The sequence below is a fragment of the Acipenser ruthenus genome, chromosome 54 (genome assembly GCF_902713425.1).
Source record: "Acipenser ruthenus chromosome 54, fAciRut3.2 maternal haplotype, whole genome shotgun sequence".
NCBI lineage: Eukaryota > Metazoa > Chordata > Actinopteri > Acipenseriformes > Acipenseridae > Acipenser > Acipenser ruthenus.
Window position 1 is genome coordinate 8,015,950 of NC_081242.1, and position 24,454 is coordinate 8,040,403.

A 24,454-nucleotide genomic window follows, 5' to 3' on the forward strand; every position below is an offset into this window, starting at 1 on the left:
TTCTTAGATTGCATGATGTTAAATAAAATATTGAAATTATGTTCATATAAGGGTTTTTTTTGTTGTCATTATTAATATTCTTTTAGGTGATGCAAAACTTTTGGCCATATATGTGAATTATATTCGGGTACATAGTAACTGGTAACTGTACTGTACCGCGTACTGCATACCGCTCCTGTGAGTCTGGGTGCAGACTAGTAATACCGCACTGTTAAAATGCCGCACCCTTCTGCCTCGGGCTTTATCAGTTACCAAATGCAGAAACCACAACATTCGTCCAAGTTAAAGGAAGAATACAAATCTCACCCAGCTGTTACACATTGGTAGCACATGCCTTTTTTCCAAGAGTATGTGATGGGGGATAAAACGGGGTAACAGACCCAGCCCTGAACACCACAACTGGAAGTGGCAGAGCCTCTTCACCCTGCCTAATGGAGTGTAGGTGGAGTGACACTGTGTGCTGGAGGGTGAGTGAACACTACCTGCAATTGTGTGAGTGCCTCTCTGAGTACAGGCCCATACCATTGGACTGAATCCATGAAGAATTCTCTTTTGGTCAACAGACCTGTAAAGACACCAGCAGATTTGTACAAGAGAGAAATTGCATTGCTGTAATGAAGGAGGGAAGTGTTTCATTCAGTCAGGAACATTGACAGGCCACCAGCATATTCACACAGGAGAGAGATGGTATCCTTGCACTGGATGTAGGAAGGGTTTCTTGGGGTCTGGAGGGCTGAAATACAGTGGAATCCCACTATAGAGAAGCCGTGGTGCTGCAATGAATCCAGAGAAAGCACGCAGGCCAGCCACATGGTAGGAACCTGCTGGTGCAGTCTAATGTAGAGCAATTCAAACCAGCTTCTTTGTGTGATGAGCAGTAATCTAATTACAAGAAGGATGGCCTCTTGTGAAGACTGGATATCTTTGTCAGGTGCATGATAGTCTGTGCCAGACTTCTGCCCTGTGTCTTAAAGGCTAGACACCTGATTTTGCATAGAGCTTTGTTAAAAAGTGATTTTCTTTTTCCCCACATTCCAGGTCAGGATAGGCAGAGCTCTTCATGAGAATGGTGTTTCTGTCTCTACGTGAATGTATCATGACTAATGGACCACTCATTAAGCTTTAAACATTGTTTAAGGAATTCAGCTATAAGAAGCCAGCAGCAGTCTAGTCTCAGTAATATGAAGGTCATTTAATTCATGAAAAAGGAATTGTAAATCTGTCAGATTCTTTCATTGTATGACGAAAATAGAAAGCTAGCATACATCGCTGAAAAGAAAGCGCAGTTTAATAATATTCTAGTAGATGTGTAGTATGGTGTCAACGGTTTTGTTTATCTGTTTTATATATATATATATATATATATATATATATATAGACAATTTACAGTGAAATCTCAGATTAAACCTTGTACTCCCTAAACAGAGTTTACAGTCTTTATAAATGTGTAGTGTGAGTGACAGCAGGCTTTGCTACCGGCTCTGTTAATGATAGGCGAAGATGCAGGTCTACAGAACATCACAGTTTAGGCCATTAAAAAAGGGCTCTGCTTTGTGTATCATAGCTATGAAAACCAATCCATTAACCATGCACGAGAGTCTTTAGAGAATCTATCCGTACAATTATGGAAGACCTCATATCTCAGCAATAGCAAATTACATTGACCTCTCAGCTGGTATATTGCGCTCATGTGTGTTATAGGCCACATGCTTTGACATACAGTTTGTAAAGCAGTTATATTCTGTGGTCATGTCAATAAACTTCCATTGCAAGTGGTGTTCTTTAGAAATGAACTGTTTCGGTGCCACATGTAATCCCTGGACATGTTTACAAATGAATTAAAATGATAAAACACACCTTAGGTAGTGATCATGTGTAGTTTTCAGAAGTTTTGATTTCCTGAACAAGGTGGGTGGCTGATCTACCAGTAAGTTTACTTTCACTGCTGTTCTTATCTAGTTAATGCATCCTGTGAACACACTGGGTTTCTCCATCCCACACACTTTCATCAACAGCATGAAAACTAGCTGCTAATTAGGATTCTGTGGACAAAAAGGTAATGTCATGGAAATACAGTGTCACCTGATCTGAGTGTAGGGTTGCCAACAGGCTCCAGAATCTCGGGACACTTTAAGGAAGTCAGGTTTTGTAAATCACCTCTAAACTGCAACGTATTCAGTAAAGTGAGTGTGAATTGTGCGAGCTGTTGCTAAATTAATTGAATTGTTTTACTTAATTGTTACCAAAAACACACACCTGCCTGCGAGGATCGTTTCCATCAATCATTCCTATACAGCAGCTGATTGGCTTTCTGAGTCTCTGACTGGGCAGGACCGTGTGAAGCAAGAAATATTAAACAAATAGAAACTTTACCTGCTGCCACAAGGGTAAATCAAAGAGTGCAAAGTTATCTATAATAATGGTGTTGCACTATTTTGATAGATATTGTTTACTGTATAAAAAATAAAATTCAAGCAATACGATTAATCGTTGTTACAAGGCTCTCCGGATAGGATCGCAAACCACAATTAAATACATTTAATAAACTGCTCAAGCAATTCATGTAACACATATCAAATAGGCAACAAAATAGTTTAAAAATAATTAATAACACAGCAGTTCCCAAATGGTTCAACCTCTATTGGCACATTACAGTAACGTAAAACTTTATTTACTAAAGCATATTGTTCAACAACGGCTTGCACATCCGACAGCTGTAAACGTGATGTGAATGTGCTGTTGCATATGGGTATGTTTGAATTCAGTAGCTGCATGATGTGTTTAGTGTGTGTGTGTAGCAGTCACCCAGTGGCACCCAACAGAAGTCCCAACACCGCCACTGTAAAATGCATTAAAGTTTTCCTAAAAACAAGGGGAGGTGGAATTAAATAAAGCCGTCCAATTGCCACAGTGTATTTAAAAGCATGGGGTATTAGACCAACATATAGCAGCGATTACACTTCTCATTAAGAGTGGTACATGGTTGGAAACAATCAGACGTGTTCTTGTTATTAAATACAAAGGCTACGTTCAATATCGTTTCTCTTATTTAAAGAAGAACTGCATACACTAGAGGGATCCTATGTATTCGGCCGTATCCGAACCCTGCTCAAAGGTGCATCCCTTAAATGTATGCCACATTAAGGACAACTTATACACCATGCAAAGATACTAAATATATAAATATCAATATATTGGACATGCAATATTAGAAGGGGTTAATACCAAACAACTCCTCCCTGTAGCATGCAGGGGGCAATTGGAAACCATACAAATACACAAGGAAGCGCTGCATTGTACCTGGGCTCAAGGAATAACTCTTGTCTGTGGATCACACAGTCATAAGGAGGCACTCCAGGGAACCCTACCTACACTACAAGTTACACCTGCATGCTCGTTACATTATATTTATATACAATCTGATCAAAGCCTCTGCGTCAGCTTACACGCTTTCCCAAACTACTAGAGCTGCACTATCTGGACAGAATCACGTATAAAATTAGCACTTCAACATGTAAATAAAATTTTTAAAAAATTAAAATTAACTACGACTCACAAAACACGGGAGACAAAACAAAATGAAAGAAAACTAAAAAAAATATTAAACAAGAGACTTACTCGTTCGTTCTGCTCCGCTGTCTGACTCCCTGCTGCCAGTAACAGCACAACATCTTTCAAAGTAGATTCATTCCATCCTATATGTTTTTGAAAGGTAAAGCAGAACGTCACCACCGCCAAACCTTACCTGTTTACCGACAACCTGATCTCTCATTCATGATGCTATTTGGGACAGAGAATATTCAATGTTGACAGCTTTATTATGCCACTCTTAAAAATGGAAGTGGGCATATTATTAAAAATATTTCTTTATATATATACAGTGCCTTGCGAAAGTATTCGGCCCCCTTGAACTTTGCGACCTTTTGCCACATTTCAGGCTTCAAACATAAAGATATGAAACTGTAATTTTTTGTGAAGAATCAACAACAAGTGGGACACAATCATGAAGTGGAACGAAATTTATTGGATATTTCAAACTTTTTTAACAAATAAAAAACTGAAAAATTGGGCGTGCAAAATTATTCAGCCCCTTTACTTTCAGTGCAGCAAACTCTCTCCAGAAGTTCAGTGAGGATCTCTGAATGATCCAATGTTGACCTAAATGACTAATGATGATAAATAGAATCCACCTGTGTGTAATCAAGTCTCCGTATAAATGCACCTGCACTGTGAAAGTCTCAGAGGTCCGTTTAAAGCGCAGAGAGCATCATGAAGAACAAGGAACACACCAGGCAGGTCCGAGATACTGTTGTGGAGAAGTTTAAAGCCGGATTTGGATACAAAAAGATTTCCCAAGATTTAAACATCCCAAGGAGCACTGTGCAAGCGATAACATTGAAATGGAAGGAGTATCAGACCACTGCAAATCTACCAAGACCTGGCCGTCCCTCTAAACTTTCAGCTCATACAAGGAGAAGACTGATCAGAGATGCAGCCAAGAGGCCCATGATCACTATGGATGAACTGCAGAGATCTACAGCTGAGGTGGGAGACTCTGTCCATAGGACAACAATCAGTCGTATACTGCACAAATCTGGCCTTTATGGAAGAGTGGCAAGAAGAAAGCCATTTCTTAAAGATATCCATAAAAAGTGTTGTTTACAGTTTGCCACAAGCCACCTGGGAGACACACCAAACATGTGGAAGAAGGTGCTCTGGTCAGATGAAACCAAAATCGCACTTTTTGGCAACAATGCAAAACGTTATGTTTGGCGTAAAAGCAACACAGCTCATCACCCTGAACACACCATCCCCACTGTCAAACATGGTGGTGGCAGCATCATGGTTTGGGCCTGCTTTTCTTCAGCAGGGACAGGGAAGATGGTTAAAATTGATGGGAAGATGGATGGAGCCAAATACAGGACCACTCTGGAAGAAAACCTGATGGAGTCTGCAAAAGACCTGAGACTGGGACGGAGATTTGTCTTCCAACAAGACAATGATCCAAAACAAAGCAAAATCTACAATGGAATGGTTCACAAATAAACATATCCAGGTGTTAGAATGGCCAAGTCAAAGTCCAGACCTGAATCCAATCAAGAATCTGTGGAAAGAACTGAAAACTGCTGTTCACAAATGCTCTCCATCCAACCTCACTGAGCTCGAGCTGTTTTGCAAGGAGGAATGGGCAAAAATTTCAGTCTCTCGATGTGCAAAACTGATAGAGACATACCCCAAGCGACTTACAGCTGTAATCGCAGCAAAAGGTGGCGCTACAAAGTATTAACTTAAGGGGGCTGAATAATTTTGCACGCCCAATTTTTCAGTTTTTTATTTGTTAAAAAAGTTTGAAATATCCAATAAATTTCGTTCCACTTCATGATTGTGTCCCACTTGTTGTTGATTCTTCACAAAAAATTACAGTTTCATATCTTTATGTTTGAAGCCTGAAATGTGACAAAAGGTCGCAAAGTTCAAGGGGGCCGAATACTTTCGCAAGGCACTGTATATATATATATATTATAAAATTCAGGCACAATTCTGTCCCTGCCTGATAGAATTACAGAGCTACATAGCAGGTGGTATTATACTTGTTTTTCACACTTGGGGTTCAAGGGAGAATCTGCTTCAGGGCTTTTTAAAAATATTTCGAGCATATTTTAAAAGGGCAGGACTTCCGTTCAGGTTAGGTCTGATATAAACCACATATGTGGGGTAGACCCAAAAGTTTACAGAGAATTACATGACATTGAAACAGCAGCAGCGTATCAAAACAAAAAATGGTAATGTTGTATTTTAAATGTCATAAGTATTTAATTCATATGCAATTAATCTTGTGCTTACGTTTAATTATGCATCAATAAACAGTCAATAGATATGTTATGCATGCATGTGTCTATCATTAAACTGCAGTTTGAGCTCATTCAATTGAGGGGCAGTTCAAGTAAGAGCAGATAATGGCAGTAGTTACATCAGGGTCAGATATGACTGCTGAGTGTCGTAGACTAAAAACAGGCGCAATTAATAAATACTAGATAGAGTTAACAGTTAAGGCAAATTAAAGTGCAGGAGGATTTAAATACAGATATAATAAAGAACATTATTATTAGGTCACACAACACTGATTTACAATGCATATCCTAGAAACAGAAGAACAGGAGGCACCCAGTTTTCCTAGTGTAGAGTGTAGAGTTGCAGGTTTGTGTGAGGTGGTTTCAATGGATTGCTTTTTGTTGTGAGTTTCAAAGATAGGGGAGAGGTTTCTGTATTTTATTATTTCAATTAAGACACACAAATGATTACACACACACACACACACACACACACACAAACACAAACAGACCAATCAAAATCAAGATCCTGAGAAGAACAGGTGAGCAGTAATCACGCAACACTGAAGTATCTTTTAGGGATTTTTTAATCAGTTTTTAGAACACTACACAGATATAAAAGAATGAAATATCAAAACTGCACAGATCAGTACATCAATCTGTAAAACACTCAACCTTTAGTGTCAATCCCAACAGCATATAAACACCAGCTTTCATCAGTCATCTTATAATATTGCAGTTTGAGTAAATATGAGTCAATAAACATCAGAATATAATTCAGTGAATTCCAGTCAGCAGGATAACATATTACAGAATCATACTTGACTCTCAATGGGTTGTAAAAATGATACCTACTTAATTGGAACCACGGCAAATCAATTTAATACCCCCAACCTTTATTTATTCTTGAAGAAAACACCACAGCTTATTATATCCTCTATCAGGTCTTTGTATTACTTATACATTTTATCAAGCCTTACCCCTTTTGATCATAAAAAACAGCTAATGGCGACACCCTTTTACTTTGATCTTTAACGTGCATTTACTGTGTTTTCCACCCGGGTACAGTTGATAATCTTTTGATCTCTTTAGTTAAATTTCAGAAATACTATTTCAGTTGTAGAGTGGATATGATGGCAAACAAAGGTTCGCTACAAAGTCCAGGCTCTATTCTGTAGGCAGACGTCCTCTTAATGCAGAGCGGTCACTTTTCTTGATGTGGTTGGACAGCCTAGTCTCCTTTCCAGTGGTGCTCCTAGTTGCAGACATTCCTCTTTTCTTTATTTTTCGGAATCGCAAAATTATTTTTTTATTGGAGCGTTTTGCTGGATGCAGTTGCAGAGATGGGAGGTTAAATAGAGGTTGATAGGGAGACCCTAAAACTACTACTGACAAAGTTTTGAGATCAATCAGCAACTGGGAACTTGACAAGCTTAGGAGAGCCAGATGGTCTCATATATAAAACATAACATTTATATTCCAAAATTATTATTATTATTAATTTCTTAGCAGACGCTCTTATCCAGGGCGACTTACAATTGTTACAAGATATCACATTATTTTTCCATACAATTACCCATTTATACAGTTGTTTTTTTACTGGAGCAATCTAGGTAAAGTACCTTGCTCAAAGGTACAGCAACACTGTCCCCCACTGGGGATTGAACCCACGACCCTCCGTTCAAGAGTCCAGAGCCCTAACCACTACTCCACACTGCTGCCCAAAATATAACATTTAGTGAATATATGATTTGCTGTTGTGAAGAAGACCTGAATGCATGGCATAAAATAAAAAGTACAATTATAACTAAGCTATATAACTAATGTGTCAAGTATAACTAAGATGTATAATGGAAACTAATTCATGTGAATTAGAATGCCAAGCTTGTCTATATTTTGCACAGTTGAAAATACCCTCTTTATCCAAACTGATCCTCCTCTGCAGCAGTGATCTCCTTCATCCCTGTTTGGACGTTGTCTTTGATTTTCTTAATCTCTTCATCCGAAGCTGGGGGCAACACTGCCAGTAGCTCCTGATCAATCATATCAACTCTCTTCTTTGAGTCCCTTTCAAACTCCTCTTTCTTCTTCAACACAAGTTTATAGATTTCATTCTGTGCAGAGTCACAGTCATTTGCCAGTTTTGCACGCTCGCTTTCAAAGGTGGGGTTTTTGGGGTCTAAGGCCATGAGCTTCCCAAGGCTGCTGACTTGGTCCATGAGATACTTGCTGGAGACCTCTGTGTAGGTTCCTGAGATCATGTAGACCAGGTTGGCAATGTTAGAAGCATTGAAAGCCTGGGTGTAAATCATGTCTTTTATAAAGGCGTTGGAGGAATAGCCTTGTATACCTTGAATGTTATCAGCAGTAGAGATAAACCTCTTCAGAGACGTGTTGAGGCAGGTGTTGATTAAATTGGAGATCATCTGGAAGAACCGGACCATTTTTTCCCATTGCTCCTTCACCCGTCCCATTGCATCAAGGAACTTCACCAGCATCTTCACAGCTGTATTGAAGTCAATTTCCTTAATCTCGCAGCGTCTCATTGTGACCAGAATCTCTGACAGTTCCTTGTTGTTCTTCTCAAGGTTTTCCATACTTTTCTGGTACATCTCTTGGACTTTCTCCAGCTGGGCTCGGCTTTGCTCTATACGGAAACGGGCGTTGTCTGTTGCCATTTGGGCAGCACTTTTTTTGCCACCACTTTGTGTGTTTTGGGCCATTTGTGGTGGAGTGGCAGAAAAGCTTGAAGAATTTGTGAAAGCCTTGCTCTCGGAGTCAAGCTGCTCAGTCTGTGCTTTCAGGTTCTGGATCTTGGTAATGAGATCCTTCTCCTGTTCTGGTTTACAGTTGTTTTTGGGTGCGAATTCTGTCATGAGGTCACAGATAGACATGGCATCCTTACAAACCACTACTGACTTCTCTTTAGCCTGACAGTTTTCTTCACTTTTAAGTGAACTTTCAATGTTTTGGAGCTGCTTCTTCAACCAGGAGGATTTTGCAGAGCTTGTCTTTTGGTCATACACTTCACTCCATTTGATCTTGTCTTTGTCCACAAAGCTGTTGATCTGCTCTGCCAGTTTCAGGAGTTGCCCTGATTTGGAATAAACATTGTTAGCTGCAAAGGGGTTAGATTCTGCTGACTTCTGTCCAATAGAATCTTTTACTAAAGACACCATTTTGGAAGGTCCTGAAGATACTGCCAAAAAACCAGACACAGCTTCATTAACCGTATTTGTCAATCCTTCCACAAAGGTCATGCCTATCATTTCCCAACCATTGGGCATGGACTCCATCGCTGATGTGAACTGTTTATGGACTTCATCCAGTTGCTTGTCCATCTTACCAAAAATTTTTTCTGCCATTGCTTTGGCTTTCTCTGCCGACTCTTTCTTCAACTTTGCTTCCTCCAATTTCAACTGGACCTCCTTGACGTCTTCTTCGTAACACTGCTTTGAGTTCAAGCAGGCCTCTAATATTTCCTGGATGAGGAGAATAACATCAGTGAATTTCTTCTCTGTTGACTCTGCAAGCCTTGTGCACTCATCGGCGATTGTTCTTATGTTTTCAAGTTGACCTGGGAGTAACGCCTGGACGATTTGAATATTGTCTTGAAGAAGTGTCTTCACTGTCATTTTCATGTAGCTTGGTACATTTTTGGAGTAGAGTCGGATTTGGTCCATGTTCTTGTGGGCCTCGTTGAAGGTGATCCACCCTGAATTGCTGACCTGCATGAGACAGGCTCGGAACGAATCAGGGTATTTGATGTACTTGAACCCACCCTTTGGCGGATTTTTATTTATAGAGAAATCTGTATTGGAAGAAATAAAGATAAGCTCTCCTAAAATAGCTACAGAGAGTGGACCGGGCATCAGGTATTCTTCCCAGTTAGCGTAAGGTTTCATCAGCAGTTCAGTTTCTTTACTCACGGCTTCAGCCTTGGAAATCTTCAGAACGGCATTTTTCACTGTAATATCCATTTTTGAAGTTTTTATTTCTGTAATAGAGAACAGATCAATTTAGTATAAACCCCAAAAGCTCTGCAATAAAAATCCATCTCAAATAGTAATTTCCAGTTGTGCAAGTCTAAAAAAAAACATTAACATTTTTTGATCAAATTAGTTATAATTTTCATTTAGAATAATTATTTTTACCCTGTATATCTGTTGAAAAATACCAAATTCCAAATATTTGACAAAGAATAAAAAAGAGCATTTGTTATAAATCTCAAAGGTGTAGGTAAAGATAACTTTGAAAATATAAATCAATACATTCTAAATTATAATTATGAATAATCATGATTAGCGCTAACATTTTCTTACTGTAGAACAGTTTCGGACAATGTATTTCAGAGCATTACATTTAACACAGCGCTGCGGATGGGATAGAGTTGAATCTGCATTGGATTTTTAAGCTGTTCTGTAATCCTTTTTTTGGAATTGCCAATTATTTTATCCCCATTTTCTTCCCAGTTTGGAATATCTAAATGTTTTTAAGACCTTGTTTCCCCCGGCAACCCCCGCAGTGATTCGGGAGAGGCAAGGACAAGCGCACTCAAGCGTCCTCCGAAACGTGTGCTGTCAAGCCGCCTGTTTTCTTTCACACAGCAAGTCGACAGTGAAGCCAACCAGACCCATCGCGTCTGAGGACTGCACTAGATCCAGTGACAGCACATCTGGCTCACAGGAGCTCGGCCACCCACAGGCGTCGCTGGTGCATGGTGAGACAGGAATTACCCAGCCGACTTGAGCCCTCACCGCCCAGGTGGTGCTTGGTCAATTGTGCACCTGGAGTGGAGATGGCATAGCCCGGATTCGAACCAGCGACCTCCGGGCTATAGGGCACATCCTGAGTAAGTACTTAAGTTAAAATCAATCAAAATAACCCCCCTTTGCACAGCACTGAAGCCTCTTGCTCTTGACTTCCCTCAATCTCCCCACTGCTGACTCCCTTGAAATCAATCAACCTTAGAGAGTGGGGACATGCATGGAAGTACAAAATATATCTAGGTGTGGTTTGGGAGTGCACTCTAAAAAGTGCAGGTTCTTTGAGGGTTCCTTGAGGAAGCCATAGGGTTCTATTGCCGATTCTTTTTTTTCTCAGTAAGGGTTTGTTTGGGAACCTCTCATTCCTCAGTCTAATAACATACTGCAAAGGGCTCATTTTAGAATCCTTCAGATTAGGGATGCACCGAATCCAAGTTTTTGGGATTCAGCCGAATACCGAACCGAACACCAAATCTACAGAATCTGTCAAGAAAACTGAAGGAAACTGTTGACTGAAAAACAGACTGGCAGCTACTAACAAGGGACACACACATCTATAGTTTTGAGCCTTTTAGTTAATAGTATTTTTATTCGCGAATGGAAATATATCCCTGAATAAGATTTCAGTTAGAAACGTACACAATTTACCACTAGCCCCCTCCCCCACAACAGAAACATCAAAAGACAGAACAGTTTACCTTTACAAGAAAGGAGAGCTGCATCTTTGCCATAACCCAGTATTTTCTTTAATGACATTTCAACCTGTGTCGCCTGATCTGAGGGTAGGGTTGCCAACGGGCTCCAGAATCTCGGGACACTTTAAGGAAGTCAGGTTTTGTAAATCACCTCTAAACTGCAACGTATTCAGTAAAGTGAGTGTGAATTGTGCAAACTGTCGCTAAATTAATTGAATTGTTTTACTTAATTGTTACCAAAAGCACACACCTGCCTGTGAGGATCGTTTCCATCAATTATTCCTATACAGCAGCTGATTGGCTTTCTGAGTCTCTGACTGGGCAGGACCGTGTGAAGCAAGACATATTAAACAAATAAAAACTTTACCTGCTGTCACAAGGTTAAATGAAAGAGTGCAAAGTTATCTATAATAATGGTGTTGCACTATTTTGATAGAAATTGTTTACTGTATAAAAAAATAAACAAAGCAATTTGATTAATTGTTACAAGGCTCTCGGGATAGAATCGCCACCAAATTGAACAATTAAATAACTTAACTGCTCACACGTCGAATACACTGCAGTTTAGAGAGGTGAGTTAAAAAACCTAGTGTCCCGAGGTTCTGGAGCCTGTTGACAACACTATCTGAGAGCTGTGAGGAAGAAATTACTATAATGAGTGTCCTGAATCCCAGTGAAATAAAACCCACGTTGATTTAAATGCACCGTGTGTGTGACACATATCAAATAGGCTACGAAATAGTTTTAAAAATATTTGACCAGACTGCACCCAGCTACCTCCAGACCCTCATCTCTCCCTACACCCCCACTCGACCTCTCCGCTCCGCCTGCACTAGAAGACTAGCTCTACCTCCGCTACGCTCCCCTGCCTCCAGAGCCCGCTCCTTCTCCACCCTTGCTCCGCAGTGGTGGAATGACCTTCCTACAGATGTCAGGACTGCCCAGTCCCTGACCACATTCCGGCGCCTCCTTAAGACTCACCTCTTCAAACAGCACCTGTAGAACTCCTCTGTTTGTATCCTGGGACACTATCACCCTTCATTTAAATGTGCTTTATTTTGCTCTTATCTGCCCCCTATTTTACTGCATTTAATCCTGTACTTCAGAATACTGTAATCTGCCAAGTGTTTAACCTGTAGTATTTTGTATTTAATCATATCCTGATGTAACTATCACTATTTAATCATATCCTGATGTAACTATCACTATTATCTGCTGTATTATTGAATTGTGGTTTGTCACACTTGTACTTTGCTTGAACAAAAGTTATTGTATTTCTTGCTCTTATTGTATTACTTGTATTGTAACACTTGAAATGTATTTGCTTACGATTGTAAGTCGCCCTGGATAAGGGCGTCTGCTAAGAAATAAATAATAATAATAAATAATAATTTTAATAAAACACAGCAGTTCCCAAATAAATCAACTTGTATTGGCACATTACAATAACGTAATTTAATTTACTAAAGCATATTGTTCAACAACGTATTGCACATTTGACAGTTGTAAAGTTACAAAAATATATATACATTTCTGTGCACCGATTATTATAATTATTATTATTATTATTATTATTATTATTATTATTATTATTATTATTATTATTATTATTATTATTATTATTATTATTATTATTATTATTATTATCTCAGTATGATCTCTAGAACACGTTTGATAGACAAAGCACAAAAGTCTACAACAGTTTAACGTTACTATATATTACAGGTGTACTGCATAATTTTACTCAATGAAAAGTGTGATGTGACTGTGCTGTTGCATGCGAGGGAATGTTTGTATTCAGCAGCTGCATGACGTGTTTAGTGAGTGCGCCTCCAGTAATATGGAGTTGGTAGCTGCGACAGAGTTCATCAAACATCATGTTCTTGTTAAAAACAACAGTGACGTTCAATATCAGATTTGTGTCTTTTATTTAAATAAGAACTGCACACACTAAAATGGATGTGCGTCTGGGCAGATATACGATAACCCTGCTCAAAAAGTTGGTATTCGGGCCGAATCCAAAACCAAATCCTGGATTCGTTGCATCCCTACTTCAGATCAAGTAAATTGTGGTTTACAACATTGTTTATAAACTGCAATTTTCAATACATGTTTCATAGCTTACATGACAAATAAAAAGTCTGCAATAGAATAGGTAGGACCCCTGTAAAAAGGTTATTGGAAGCACCTTAAAGGATTCCTCCACAGTGGCAGCCCCAGGAACCCTGAAAGGTTCTTACTGGAGCCTTTACTTCTTACAGTGTGGAGAAGAACTGTCTGTTGTGCACATTTTTTCTCTAAATCACTTCTTTATACAAACAATAGTAAAATTATTTACTATTGTACAGTAGATTTTTTTTTTACAAAATAATGTATTATTATTATTATTATTATTATTATTATTATTATTATTAGGGTTAAATCACTGATTTAAATCACTTGATTCTTTTAAATCATTGATTTATCTTGTTTTTCTTTTACTACCTATTTTATATAGTTTTTCAAATATAAAAGCAGATCTATTATGTGTTTTAAAGGGGGGAAATATTAGGAGACCCTTAAACTTCTCTCAGCCCCAACCACACCTTATAAAAAAATAAATAAAGCAATTTGATTAATTGTTACGAGGCTCTCGGGATAGAATCGCCACCAAATTAAACAATTAAATAACTTAACTGCTCACACGTCGAATACACTGCAGTTTAGAGAGGTGAGTTAAAAAACCTAGTGTCCCAAGGTTCTGGAGCCTGTTGACAACACTATCTGAGAGCTATGAGGAAGAAATTACTATGATGAGTGACCTGAATCCCAGTGAAATAAAACCCACGTTGATTTAAATGCACCGTGTGCGTGACACATATCAAATAGGCTACGAAACAGTTTTAAAAATATTTGACCAGACTGCACCCAGCTACCTCCAGACCCTCATCTCTCCCTACACCCCCACTCGACCTCTCCGCTCCGCCTGCACTAGAAGACTAGCTCTACCTCTGCTACGCTCCCCTGCCTCCAGAGCCCACTCCTTCTCCACCCTTGCTCCGCAGTGGTGGAATGACCTTCCTACAGATGTCAGGACTGCCCAGTCCCTGACCATATTCCGGCGCCTCCTTAAGACTCTCCTCTTCAAACAGCACCTGTAGAACTCCTCTGTTTGTATCCTGGGACACTATCACCCTTCATTTAAATGTGCTTTATTTTGCTCTTATCTGCCCCCTATTTTACTGCATTTAATCCTGTACTTCAGAACACTGTAATCTGCCAAGTGTTTAACCTGTAGTATTTTGTATTTAATCATATCCTGATGTAACTATCACTATTTAATCATATCCTGATGTAACTATCACTATTATCTGCTGTATTATTGAATTGTGGTTTGTCACACTTGTACTTTGCTTGAACAAAAGTTATTGTATTTCTTGCTCTTATTGTATTACTTGTATTGTAACACTTGAAATGTATTTGCTTACGATTGTAAGTCGCCCTGGATAAGGGCGTCTGCTAAGAAATAAATAATAATAATAAATAATAATTTTAATAAAACACAGCAGTTCCCAAATAAATCAACTTGTATTGGCACATTACAATAACGTAATTTAATTTACTAAAGCATATTGTTCAACAACGTATTGCACATTTGACAGTTGTAAAGTTACAAAAATATATATACATTTCTGTGCACCGATTATTATTATTATTATTATTATTATTATTATTATTATTATTATTATTATTATTATTATTATTATCTCAGTATGATCTCTAGAACACGTTTGATAGACAAAGCACAAAAGTCTACAACAGTTTAACGTTACTATATATTACAGGTGTACTGCATAATTTTACTCCATGAAAAGTGTGATGTGACTGTGCTGTTGCATGCGAGGGAATGTTTGTATTCAGCAGCTGCATGACGTGTTTAGTGAGTGCGCCTCCAGTAATATGGAGTTGGTAGCTGCGACAGAGTTCATCAAACATCATGTTCTTGTTAAAAACAACAGTGACGTTCAATATCAGATTCGTGTCTTTTATTTAAATAAGAACTGCACACACTAAAATGGATGTGCGTCTGGGCAGATATACGATAACCCTGCTCAAAAAGTTGGTATTCGGGCCAAATCCAAAACCAAATCCTGGATTCGTTGCATCCCTACTTCAGGTCAAGTAAATTGTGGTTTATAACATTGTTTATAAACTGCAATTTTCAATACATGTTTCATAGCTTACATGACAAATAAAAAGTCTGCAATAGAATAGGTAGGACCCCTGTAAAAAGATTATTGGAAGCACCTTAAAGGATTCCTCCACAGTGGCAGCCCCAGGAACCCTGAAAGGTTCTTACTGGAGCCTTTACTTCTTACAGTGTGGAGAAGAACTGCCTGTTGTGCACATTTTTTCTCTAAATCACTTCTTTATACAAACAATAGTAAAATTATTTACTATTGTACAGTAGATTTTTTTTTACAAAATAATGTATTATTATTATTATTATTATTATTATTATTATTATTATTATTATTATTAGGGTTAAATCACTGATTTAAATCACTTGATTCTTTTAAATCATTGATTTATCTTGTTTTTCTTTTACTACCTATTTTATATAGTTTTTCAAATATAAAAGCAGATCTATAATGTGTTTTAAAGGGGGGAAATATTAGGAGACCCTTAAACTTCTCTCAGCCCCAACCACACCTTATAAAAAAATAAATAAAGCAATTTGATTAATTGTTACGAGGCTCTCGGGATAGAATCGCCACCAAATTAAACAATTAAATAACTTAACTGCTCACACGTCGAATACACTGCAGTTTAGAGAGGTGAGTTAAAAAACCTAGTGTCCCAAGGTTCTGGAGCCTGTTGACAACACTATCTGAGAGCTATGAGGAAGAAATTACTATGATGAGTGACCTGAATCCCAGTGAAATAAAACCCACGTTGATTTAAATGCACCGTGTGCGTGACACATATCAAATAGGCTACGAAACAGTTTTAAAAATATTTGACCAGACTGCACCCAGCTACCTCCAGACCCTCATCTCTCCCTACACCCCCACTCGACCTCTCCGCTCCGCCTGCACTAGAAGACTAGCTCTACCTCTGCTACGCTCCCCTGCCTCCAGAGCCCACTCCTTCTCCACCCTTGCTCCGCAGTGGTGGAATGACCTTCCTACAGATGTCAGGACTGCCCAGTCCCTGACCATATTCCGGCGCCTCCTTAAGACTCTCCTCTTCAAACAGCACCTGTAGAACTCCTCTGTTTGTATCCTGGGACACTATCACCCTTCATTTAAATGTGCTTTATTTTGCTCTTATCTGCCCCCTATTTTACTGCATTTAATCCTGTACTTCAGAATACTGTAATCTGCCAAGTGTTTAACCTGTAGTATTTTGTATTTAATCATATCCTGATGTAACTATCACTATTTAATCATATCCTGATGTAACTATCACTATTATCTGCTGTATTATTGAATTGTGGTTTGTCACACTTGTACTTTGCTTGAACAAAAGTTATTGTATTTCTTGCTCTTATTGTATTACTTGTATTGTAACACTTGAAATGTATTTGCTTACGATTGTAAGTCGCCCTGGATAAGGGCGTCTGCTAAGAAATAAATAATAATAATAAATAATAATTTTAATAAAACACAGCAGTTCCCAAATAAATCAACTTGTATTGGCACATTACAATAACGTAATTTAATTTACTAAAGCATATTGTTCAACAACGTATTGCACATTTGACAGTTGTAAAGTTACAAAAATATATATACATTTCTGTGCACCGATTATTATTATTATTATTATTATTATTATTATTATTATTATTATTATTATTATTATTATTATTATTATTATCTCAGTATGATCTCTAGAACACGTTTGATAGACAAAGCACAAAAGTCTACAACAGTTTAACGTTACTATATATTACAGGTGTACTGCATAATTTTACTCAATGAAAAGTGTGATGTGACTGTGCTGTTGCATGCGAGGGAATGTTTGTATTCAGCAGCTGCATGACGTGTTTAGTGAGTGCGCCTCCAGTAATATGGAGTTGGTAGCTGCGACAGAGTTCATCAAACATCATGTTCTTGTTAAAAACAACAGTGACGTTCAATATCAGATTTGTGTCTTTTATTTAAATAAGAACTGCACACACTAAAATGGATGTGCGTCTGGGCAGATATACGATAACCCTGCTCAAAAAGTTGGTATTCGGGCCGAATCCAAAACCAAATCCTGGATTCGTTGCATCCCTACTTCAGATCAAGTAAATTGTGGTTTATAACATTGTTTATAAACTGCAATTTTCAATACATGTTTCATAGCTTACATGACAAATAAAAAGTCTGCAATAGAATAGGTAGGACCCCTGTAAAAAGGTTATTGGAAGCATCTTAAAGGATTCCTCCACAGTGGCAGCCCCAGGAACCCTGAAAGGTTCTTACTGGAGCCTTTACTTCTTACAGTGTGGAGAAGAACTGCCTGTTGTGCACATTTTTTCTCTAAATCACTTCTTTATACAAACAATAGTAAAATTATTTACTATTGTACAGTAGATTTTTTTTTTACAAAATAATGTATTATTATTATTATTATTATTATTATTATTATTATTATTATTATTATTATTAGGGTTAAATCACTGATTTAAATCACTTGATTCTTTTAAATCATTGATTTATCTTGTTTTTCTTTTACTACCTATTTTATATAGTTTTTCAAATATAAAAGCAGATCTATAATGTGTTTTAAAGGGGGGAAATATTAGGAGACCCTTAAACTTCTCTCAGCCCCAACCACACCTTATAAAAAAATAAATAAAGCAATTTGATTAATTGTTACGAGGCTCTCGGGATAGAATCGCCACCAAATTAAACAATTAAATAACTTAACTGCTCACACGTCGAATACACTGCAGTTTAGAGAGGTGAGTTAAAAAACCTAGTGTCCCAAGGTTCTGGAGCCTGTTGACAACACTATCTGAGAGCTATGAGGAAGAAATTACTATGATGAGTGACCTGAATCCCAGTGAAATAAAACCCACGTTGATTTAAATGCACCGTGTGCGTGACACATATCAAATAGGCTACGAAACAGTTTTAAAAATATTTGACCAGACTGCACCCAGCTACCTCCAGACCCTCATCTCTCCCTACACCCCCACTCGACCTCTCCGCTCCGCCTGCACTAGAAGACTAGCTCTACCTCTGCTACGCTCCCCTGCCTCCAGAGCCCACTCCTTCTCCACCCTTGCTCCGCAGTGGTGGAATGACCTTCCTACAGATGTCAGGACTGCCCAGTCCCTGACCATATTCCGGCGCCTCCTTAAGACTCTCCTCTTCAAACAGCACCTGTAGAACTCCTCTGTTTGTATCCTGGGACACTATCACCCTTCATTTAAATGTGCTTTATTTTGCTCTTATCTGCCCCCTATTTTACTGCATTTAATCCTGTACTTCAGAATACTGTAATCTGCCAAGTGTTTAACCTGTAGTATTTTGTATTTAATCATATCCTGATGTAACTATCACTATTTAATCATATCCTGATGTAACTATCACTATTATCTGCTGTATTATTGAATTGTGGTTTGTCACACTTGTACTTTGCTTGAACAAAAGTTATTGTATTTCTTGCTCTTATTGTATTACTTGTATTGTAACACTTGAAATGTATTTGCTTACGATTGTAAGTCGCCCTGGATAAGGGCGTCTGCTAAGAAATAAATAATAATAATAAATAATAATTTTAATAAAACACAGCAGTTCCCAAATAAATCAACTTGTATTGGCACATTACAATAACGTAATTTAATTTACTAAAGCATATTGTTCAACAACGTATTGCACATTTGACAGTTGTAAAGTTACAAAAATATATATACATTTCTGTGCACCGATTATTATTATTATTATTATTATTATTATTATTATTATTATTATTATTATTATTATTATTATTATTATTATTATTATTATTATCTCAGTATGATCTCTAGAACACGTTTGATAGACAAAGCACAAAAGTCTACAACAGTTTAACGTTACTATATATTACAGGTGTACTGCATAATTTTACTCAATGAAAAGTGTGATGTGACTGTGCTGTTGCATGCGAGGGAATGTTTGTATTCAGCAGCTGCATGACGTGTTTAGTGAGTGCGCCTCCAGTAATATGGAGTTGGTAGCTGCGACAGAGTTCATCAAACATCATGTTCTTGTTAAAAACAACAGTGACGTTCAATATCAGATTTGTGTCTTTTATTTAAATAAGAACTGCACACACTAAAATGGATGTGCGTCTGGGCAGATATACGATAACCCTGCTCAAAAAGTTGGTATTCGGGCCGAATCCAAAACCAAATCCTGGATTCGTTGCATCCCTACTTCAGATCAAGTAAATTGTGGTTTATAACATTGTTTATAAACTGCAATTTTCAATACATGTTTCATAGCTTACATGACAAATAAAAAGTCTGCAATAGAATAGGTAGGACCCCTGTAAAAAGGTTATTGGAAGCATCTTAAAGGATTCCTCCACAGTGGCAGCCCCAGGAACCCTGAAAGGTTCTTACTGGAGCCTTTACTTCTTACAGTGTGGAGAAGAACTGCCTGTTGTGCACATTTTTTCTCTAAATCACTTCTTTATACAAACAATAGTAAAATTATTTACTATTGTACAGTAGATTTTTTTTTTACAAAATAATGTATTATTATTATTATTATTATTATTATTATTATTATTATTATTATTATTATTAGGGTTAAATCACTGATTTAAATCACTTGATTCTTTTAAATCATTGATTTATCTTGTTTTTCTTTTACTACCTATTTTATATAGTTTTTCAAATATAAAAGCAGATCTATAATGTGTTTTAAAGGGGGGAAATATTAGGAGACCCTTAAACTTCTCTCAGCCCCAACCACACCTTATAAAAAAATAAATAAAGCAATTTGATTAATTGTTACGAGGCTCTCGGGATAGAATCGCCACCAAATTAAACAATTAAATAACTTAACTGCTCACACGTCGAATACACTGCAGTTTAGAGAGGTGAGTTAAAAAACCTAGTGTCCCAAGGTTCTGGAGCCTGTTGACAACACTATCTGAGAGCTATGAGGAAGAAATTACTATGATGAGTGACCTGAATCCCAGTGAAATAAAACCCACGTTGATTTAAATGCACCGTGTGCGTGACACATATCAAATAGGCTACGAAACAGTTTTAAAAATATTTGACCAGACTGCACCCAGCTACCTCCAGACCCTCATCTCTCCCTACACCCCCACTCGACCTCTCCGCTCCGCCTGCACTAGAAGACTAGCTCTACCTCTGCTACGCTCCCCTGCCTCCAGAGCCCACTCCTTCTCCACCCTTGCTCCGCAGTGGTGGAATGACCTTCCTACAGATGTCAGGACTGCCCAGTCCCTGACCATATTCCGGCGCCTCCTTAAGACTCTCCTCTTCAAACAGCACCTGTAGAACTCCTCTGTTTGTATCCTGGGACACTATCACCCTTCATTTAAATGTGCTTTATTTTGCTCTTATCTGCCCCCTATTTTACTGCATTTAATCCTGTACTTCAGAATACTGTAATCTGCCAAGTGTTTAACCTGTAGTATTTTGTATTTAATCATATCCTGATGTAACTATCACTATTTAATCATATCCTGATGTAACTATCACTATTATCTGCTGTATTATTGAATTGTGGTTTGTCACACTTGTACTTTGCTTGAACAAAAGTTATTGTATTTCTTGCTCTTATTGTATTACTTGTATTGTAACACTTGAAATGTATTTGCTTACGATTGTAAGTCGCCCTGGATAAGGGCGTCTGCTAAGAAATAAATAATAATAATAAATAATAATTTTAATAAAACACAGCAGTTCCCAAATAAATCAACTTGTATTGGCACATTACAATAACGTAATTTAATTTACTAAAGCATATTGTTCAACAACGTATTGCACATTTGACAGTTGTAAAGTTACAAAAATATATATACATTTCTGTGCACCGATTATTATTATAATTATTATTATTATTATTATTATTATTATTATTATTATTATTATTATTATTATTATTATTATCTCAGTATGATCTCTAGAACACGTTTGATAGACAAAGCACAAAAGTCTACAACAGTTTAACGTTACTATATATTACAGGTGTACTGCATAATTTTACTCAATGAAAAGTGTGATGTGACTGTGCTGTTGCATGCGAGGGAATGTTTGTATTCAGCAGCTGCATGACGTGTTTAGTGAGTGCGCCTCCAGTAATATGGAGTTGGTAGCTGCGACAGAGTTCATCAAACATCATGTTCTTGTTAAAAACAACAGTGACGTTCAATACCAGATTCGTGTCTTTTATTTAAATAAGAACTGCACACACTAAAATGGATGTGCGTCTGGGCAGATATACGATAACCCTGCTCAAAAAGTTGGTATTCGGGCCGAATCCAAAACCAAATCCTGGATTCGTTGCATCCCTACTTCAGATCAAGTAAATTGTGGTTTATAACATTGTTTATAAACTGCAATTTTCAATACATGTTTCATAGCTTACATGACAAATAAAAAGTCTGCAATAGAATAGGTAGGACCCCTGTAAAAAGGTTATTGGAAGCACCTTAAAGGATTCCTCCACAGTGGCAGCCCCAGGAACCCTGAAAGGTTCTTACTGGAGCCTTTACTTCTTACAGTGTGGAGAAGAACTGCCTGTTGTGCACATTTTTTCTCTAAATCACTTCTTTATACAAACAATAGTAAAATTATTTACTATTGTACAGTAGATTTTTTTTTTACAAAATAATGTATTATTATTATTATTATTATTATTGTTATTATTATTATTATTATTATTATTAGGGTTAAATCACTGATTTAAATCACTTGATTCTTTTAAATCATTGATTTATCTTGTTTTTCTTTTACTACCTATTTTATATAGTTTTTCAAATATAAAAGCAGATCTATAATGTGTTTTAAAGGGGGGAAATATTAGGAGACCCTTAAACTTCTCTCAGCCCCAACCACACAGGCAGCAGAGAAATTGATGGGGCAGCAGTGTGGAGTAGTGTTTAGGGCTCCGGACTCTTGACTGGAGGGTCGTGGGTTTAATCCCAGCTAGGGGATACTGCTGCTGTACCCTTGAGCAAGGTACTTTACTTAGATTGCTCTAGTAAAAACCCAACTGTATAAATGGGTAATTGTATGTAAAAATAATGTGATATCTTGTAACAATTGTAAGTCGCCCTGGATAATGGCGTCGGCTAAGAAATAAATAATAACTGATGTTTGTTTCTAACACAAAATATTCATTACACATTTATTATCTTGTTTCAAATACAGGGTGTCAATCCTTATGTCTGCAAATGTAAGGCGTGTTTATGATTTATTGCACACAAAGTCGTATTAAAGTGATAATAATAATGCACACGAATCTCAAGTAAATACTCGAGTAATGTCATTTTCCATTCCAGCAGTAAGCAAGTCGCAAATAAAAGTCAAACAGTTTAAGAAGTTTCTATCAGAATGTAATTAACTGAAGTCACTCAACAACTGTACCTTAGCTTGAATGTCGACTCTGCTTGTTCAATTGCGAAACTCTCCGGGGTTTACTGTATTTCTGGAGTGAATAAACAACGAGACTACAAATGAATACATTATGTAGAAAAATAACAAGTTACCTACTAGTTGCTTTTTATATTCCACATTTCAAACATTTTTAATAAACGGCATTTTGCATTGATTTGGTTTAGTTTGCTTATCTGTTTTTTGTTTTATAATGTAATTGCAACTCGAGCGGGGGTCACGTGCACTAATAATACTTCATTAAGAATTTTAATACGGGGGTCCTTCAGTAGTTCTGGTGTTAAATGTTACCGAAGCATTACATTGTGAATGGAACATACAGGTACACGTGCACAAATACTATAACCCAGCTATTTGCATGTTATATATTAAACACATATACTATTTAACGTTACATTTTGTAACTATTGTTGCATGACAAGTATAAGCAAACTTGAACAGCCTATTTGTGAAGGACTTCTAAAAAACATTAAAAACAAACAAACAAACAAACAAACAAACAAAAAAAATACAGTATATACAAATATTTTAAGTTTTTTGCATTCAATGTTTTTAGACATTGTACATATTCGTCTACTTTCAATTAAAGATGAGATCAAAGATAGAAAAAGCAACTTACCTTTCAAGAAAGTGTCTCAACTGAAAACCTTAAGGCACGGTGTGCTGTTATATAGCAGTGCCTATGACGACATCAAGGAGTGTAGCCAATCAGAAACCGAACTGCCCTTCTCAACTCTTGAAATAGCTTATATATATATATATATATATATATATATATATATATATATATATATATATATATATATATATATATATATATATTATTATTATTTATTTCTTAGCAGACGCCCTTATCCAGGGCGACTTAATTGTTACAAGATATCACATTATACATTATTTCACATTATACAGATATCACATTATTTTTACATACAATTACCCATTTATACAGTTGGGGTTTTACTGGAGCAATTTAGGTAAAGTACCTTGCTCAAGGGTATAACAGCAGTGTCCCCCACTGGGGATTGAACCCACAACCCTCCGGTCAAGAGTATATATATATATATATATATATATATATATACACACAAAGTAATTTCTTGAGCTTCTTGTTTTTTTTAAAAAATAAAATCTTGTAAAAAGAACAAAGGCTTGTTTCTGCCAATTTACACAAGAGGGACATATTTATTTTTCTTGGTGTGAGAAACTGAACTTAATTCCAGCAGTAATTTCTTATGACAAGAAACAATTTCTTAAAGCAAGAGTCGTTGTGTAGAAATATTTTTGTTATGAGAAATATGATTTTCTTAGTACAAGATGTTTTCAGGGCTGATAAGTGTGAATAGACAATATTTTAAAGTGCAGCAACCAAAGCGTTAAAATCTATTTTCTTATGCAGTCCACTAAATAAGGTTACTCCTAGCCCTTGCATCAAGGCTAAGCCATTGAAAGTGGATTTGTATGGAAGTAGTTGTAAGCTTACTTAAGGTAAAGGTTTATGACTGAAACAGAGTTTTGATTTTACATTACACCCAAAAGGGGTCGATT

The 24,454-nt window shown here is 37.1% G+C and overlaps 1 protein-coding gene across 1 annotated transcript; it reads right to left on the reverse strand.

Annotated features, from left to right (window-relative positions):
- Positions 1-6,400: 6,400 nt before the first annotated feature.
- LOC117398187 (uncharacterized) lies at positions 6,401-23,628 on the reverse strand. The gene is made up of 3 exons (XM_059016930.1): positions 23,526-23,628; positions 22,880-22,940; positions 6,401-9,828 (listed from the first exon to the last, which is right to left on the reverse strand). Exon 3 carries the CDS (start codon positions 9,809-9,811, stop codon positions 7,751-7,753), a length of 2,061 nt encoding a protein of 686 aa, XP_058872913.1. The 5' UTR covers positions 9,812-9,828; positions 22,880-22,940; positions 23,526-23,628; the 3' UTR covers positions 6,401-7,750.
- Between the last annotated feature and the right edge of the window lie 826 nt (positions 23,629-24,454).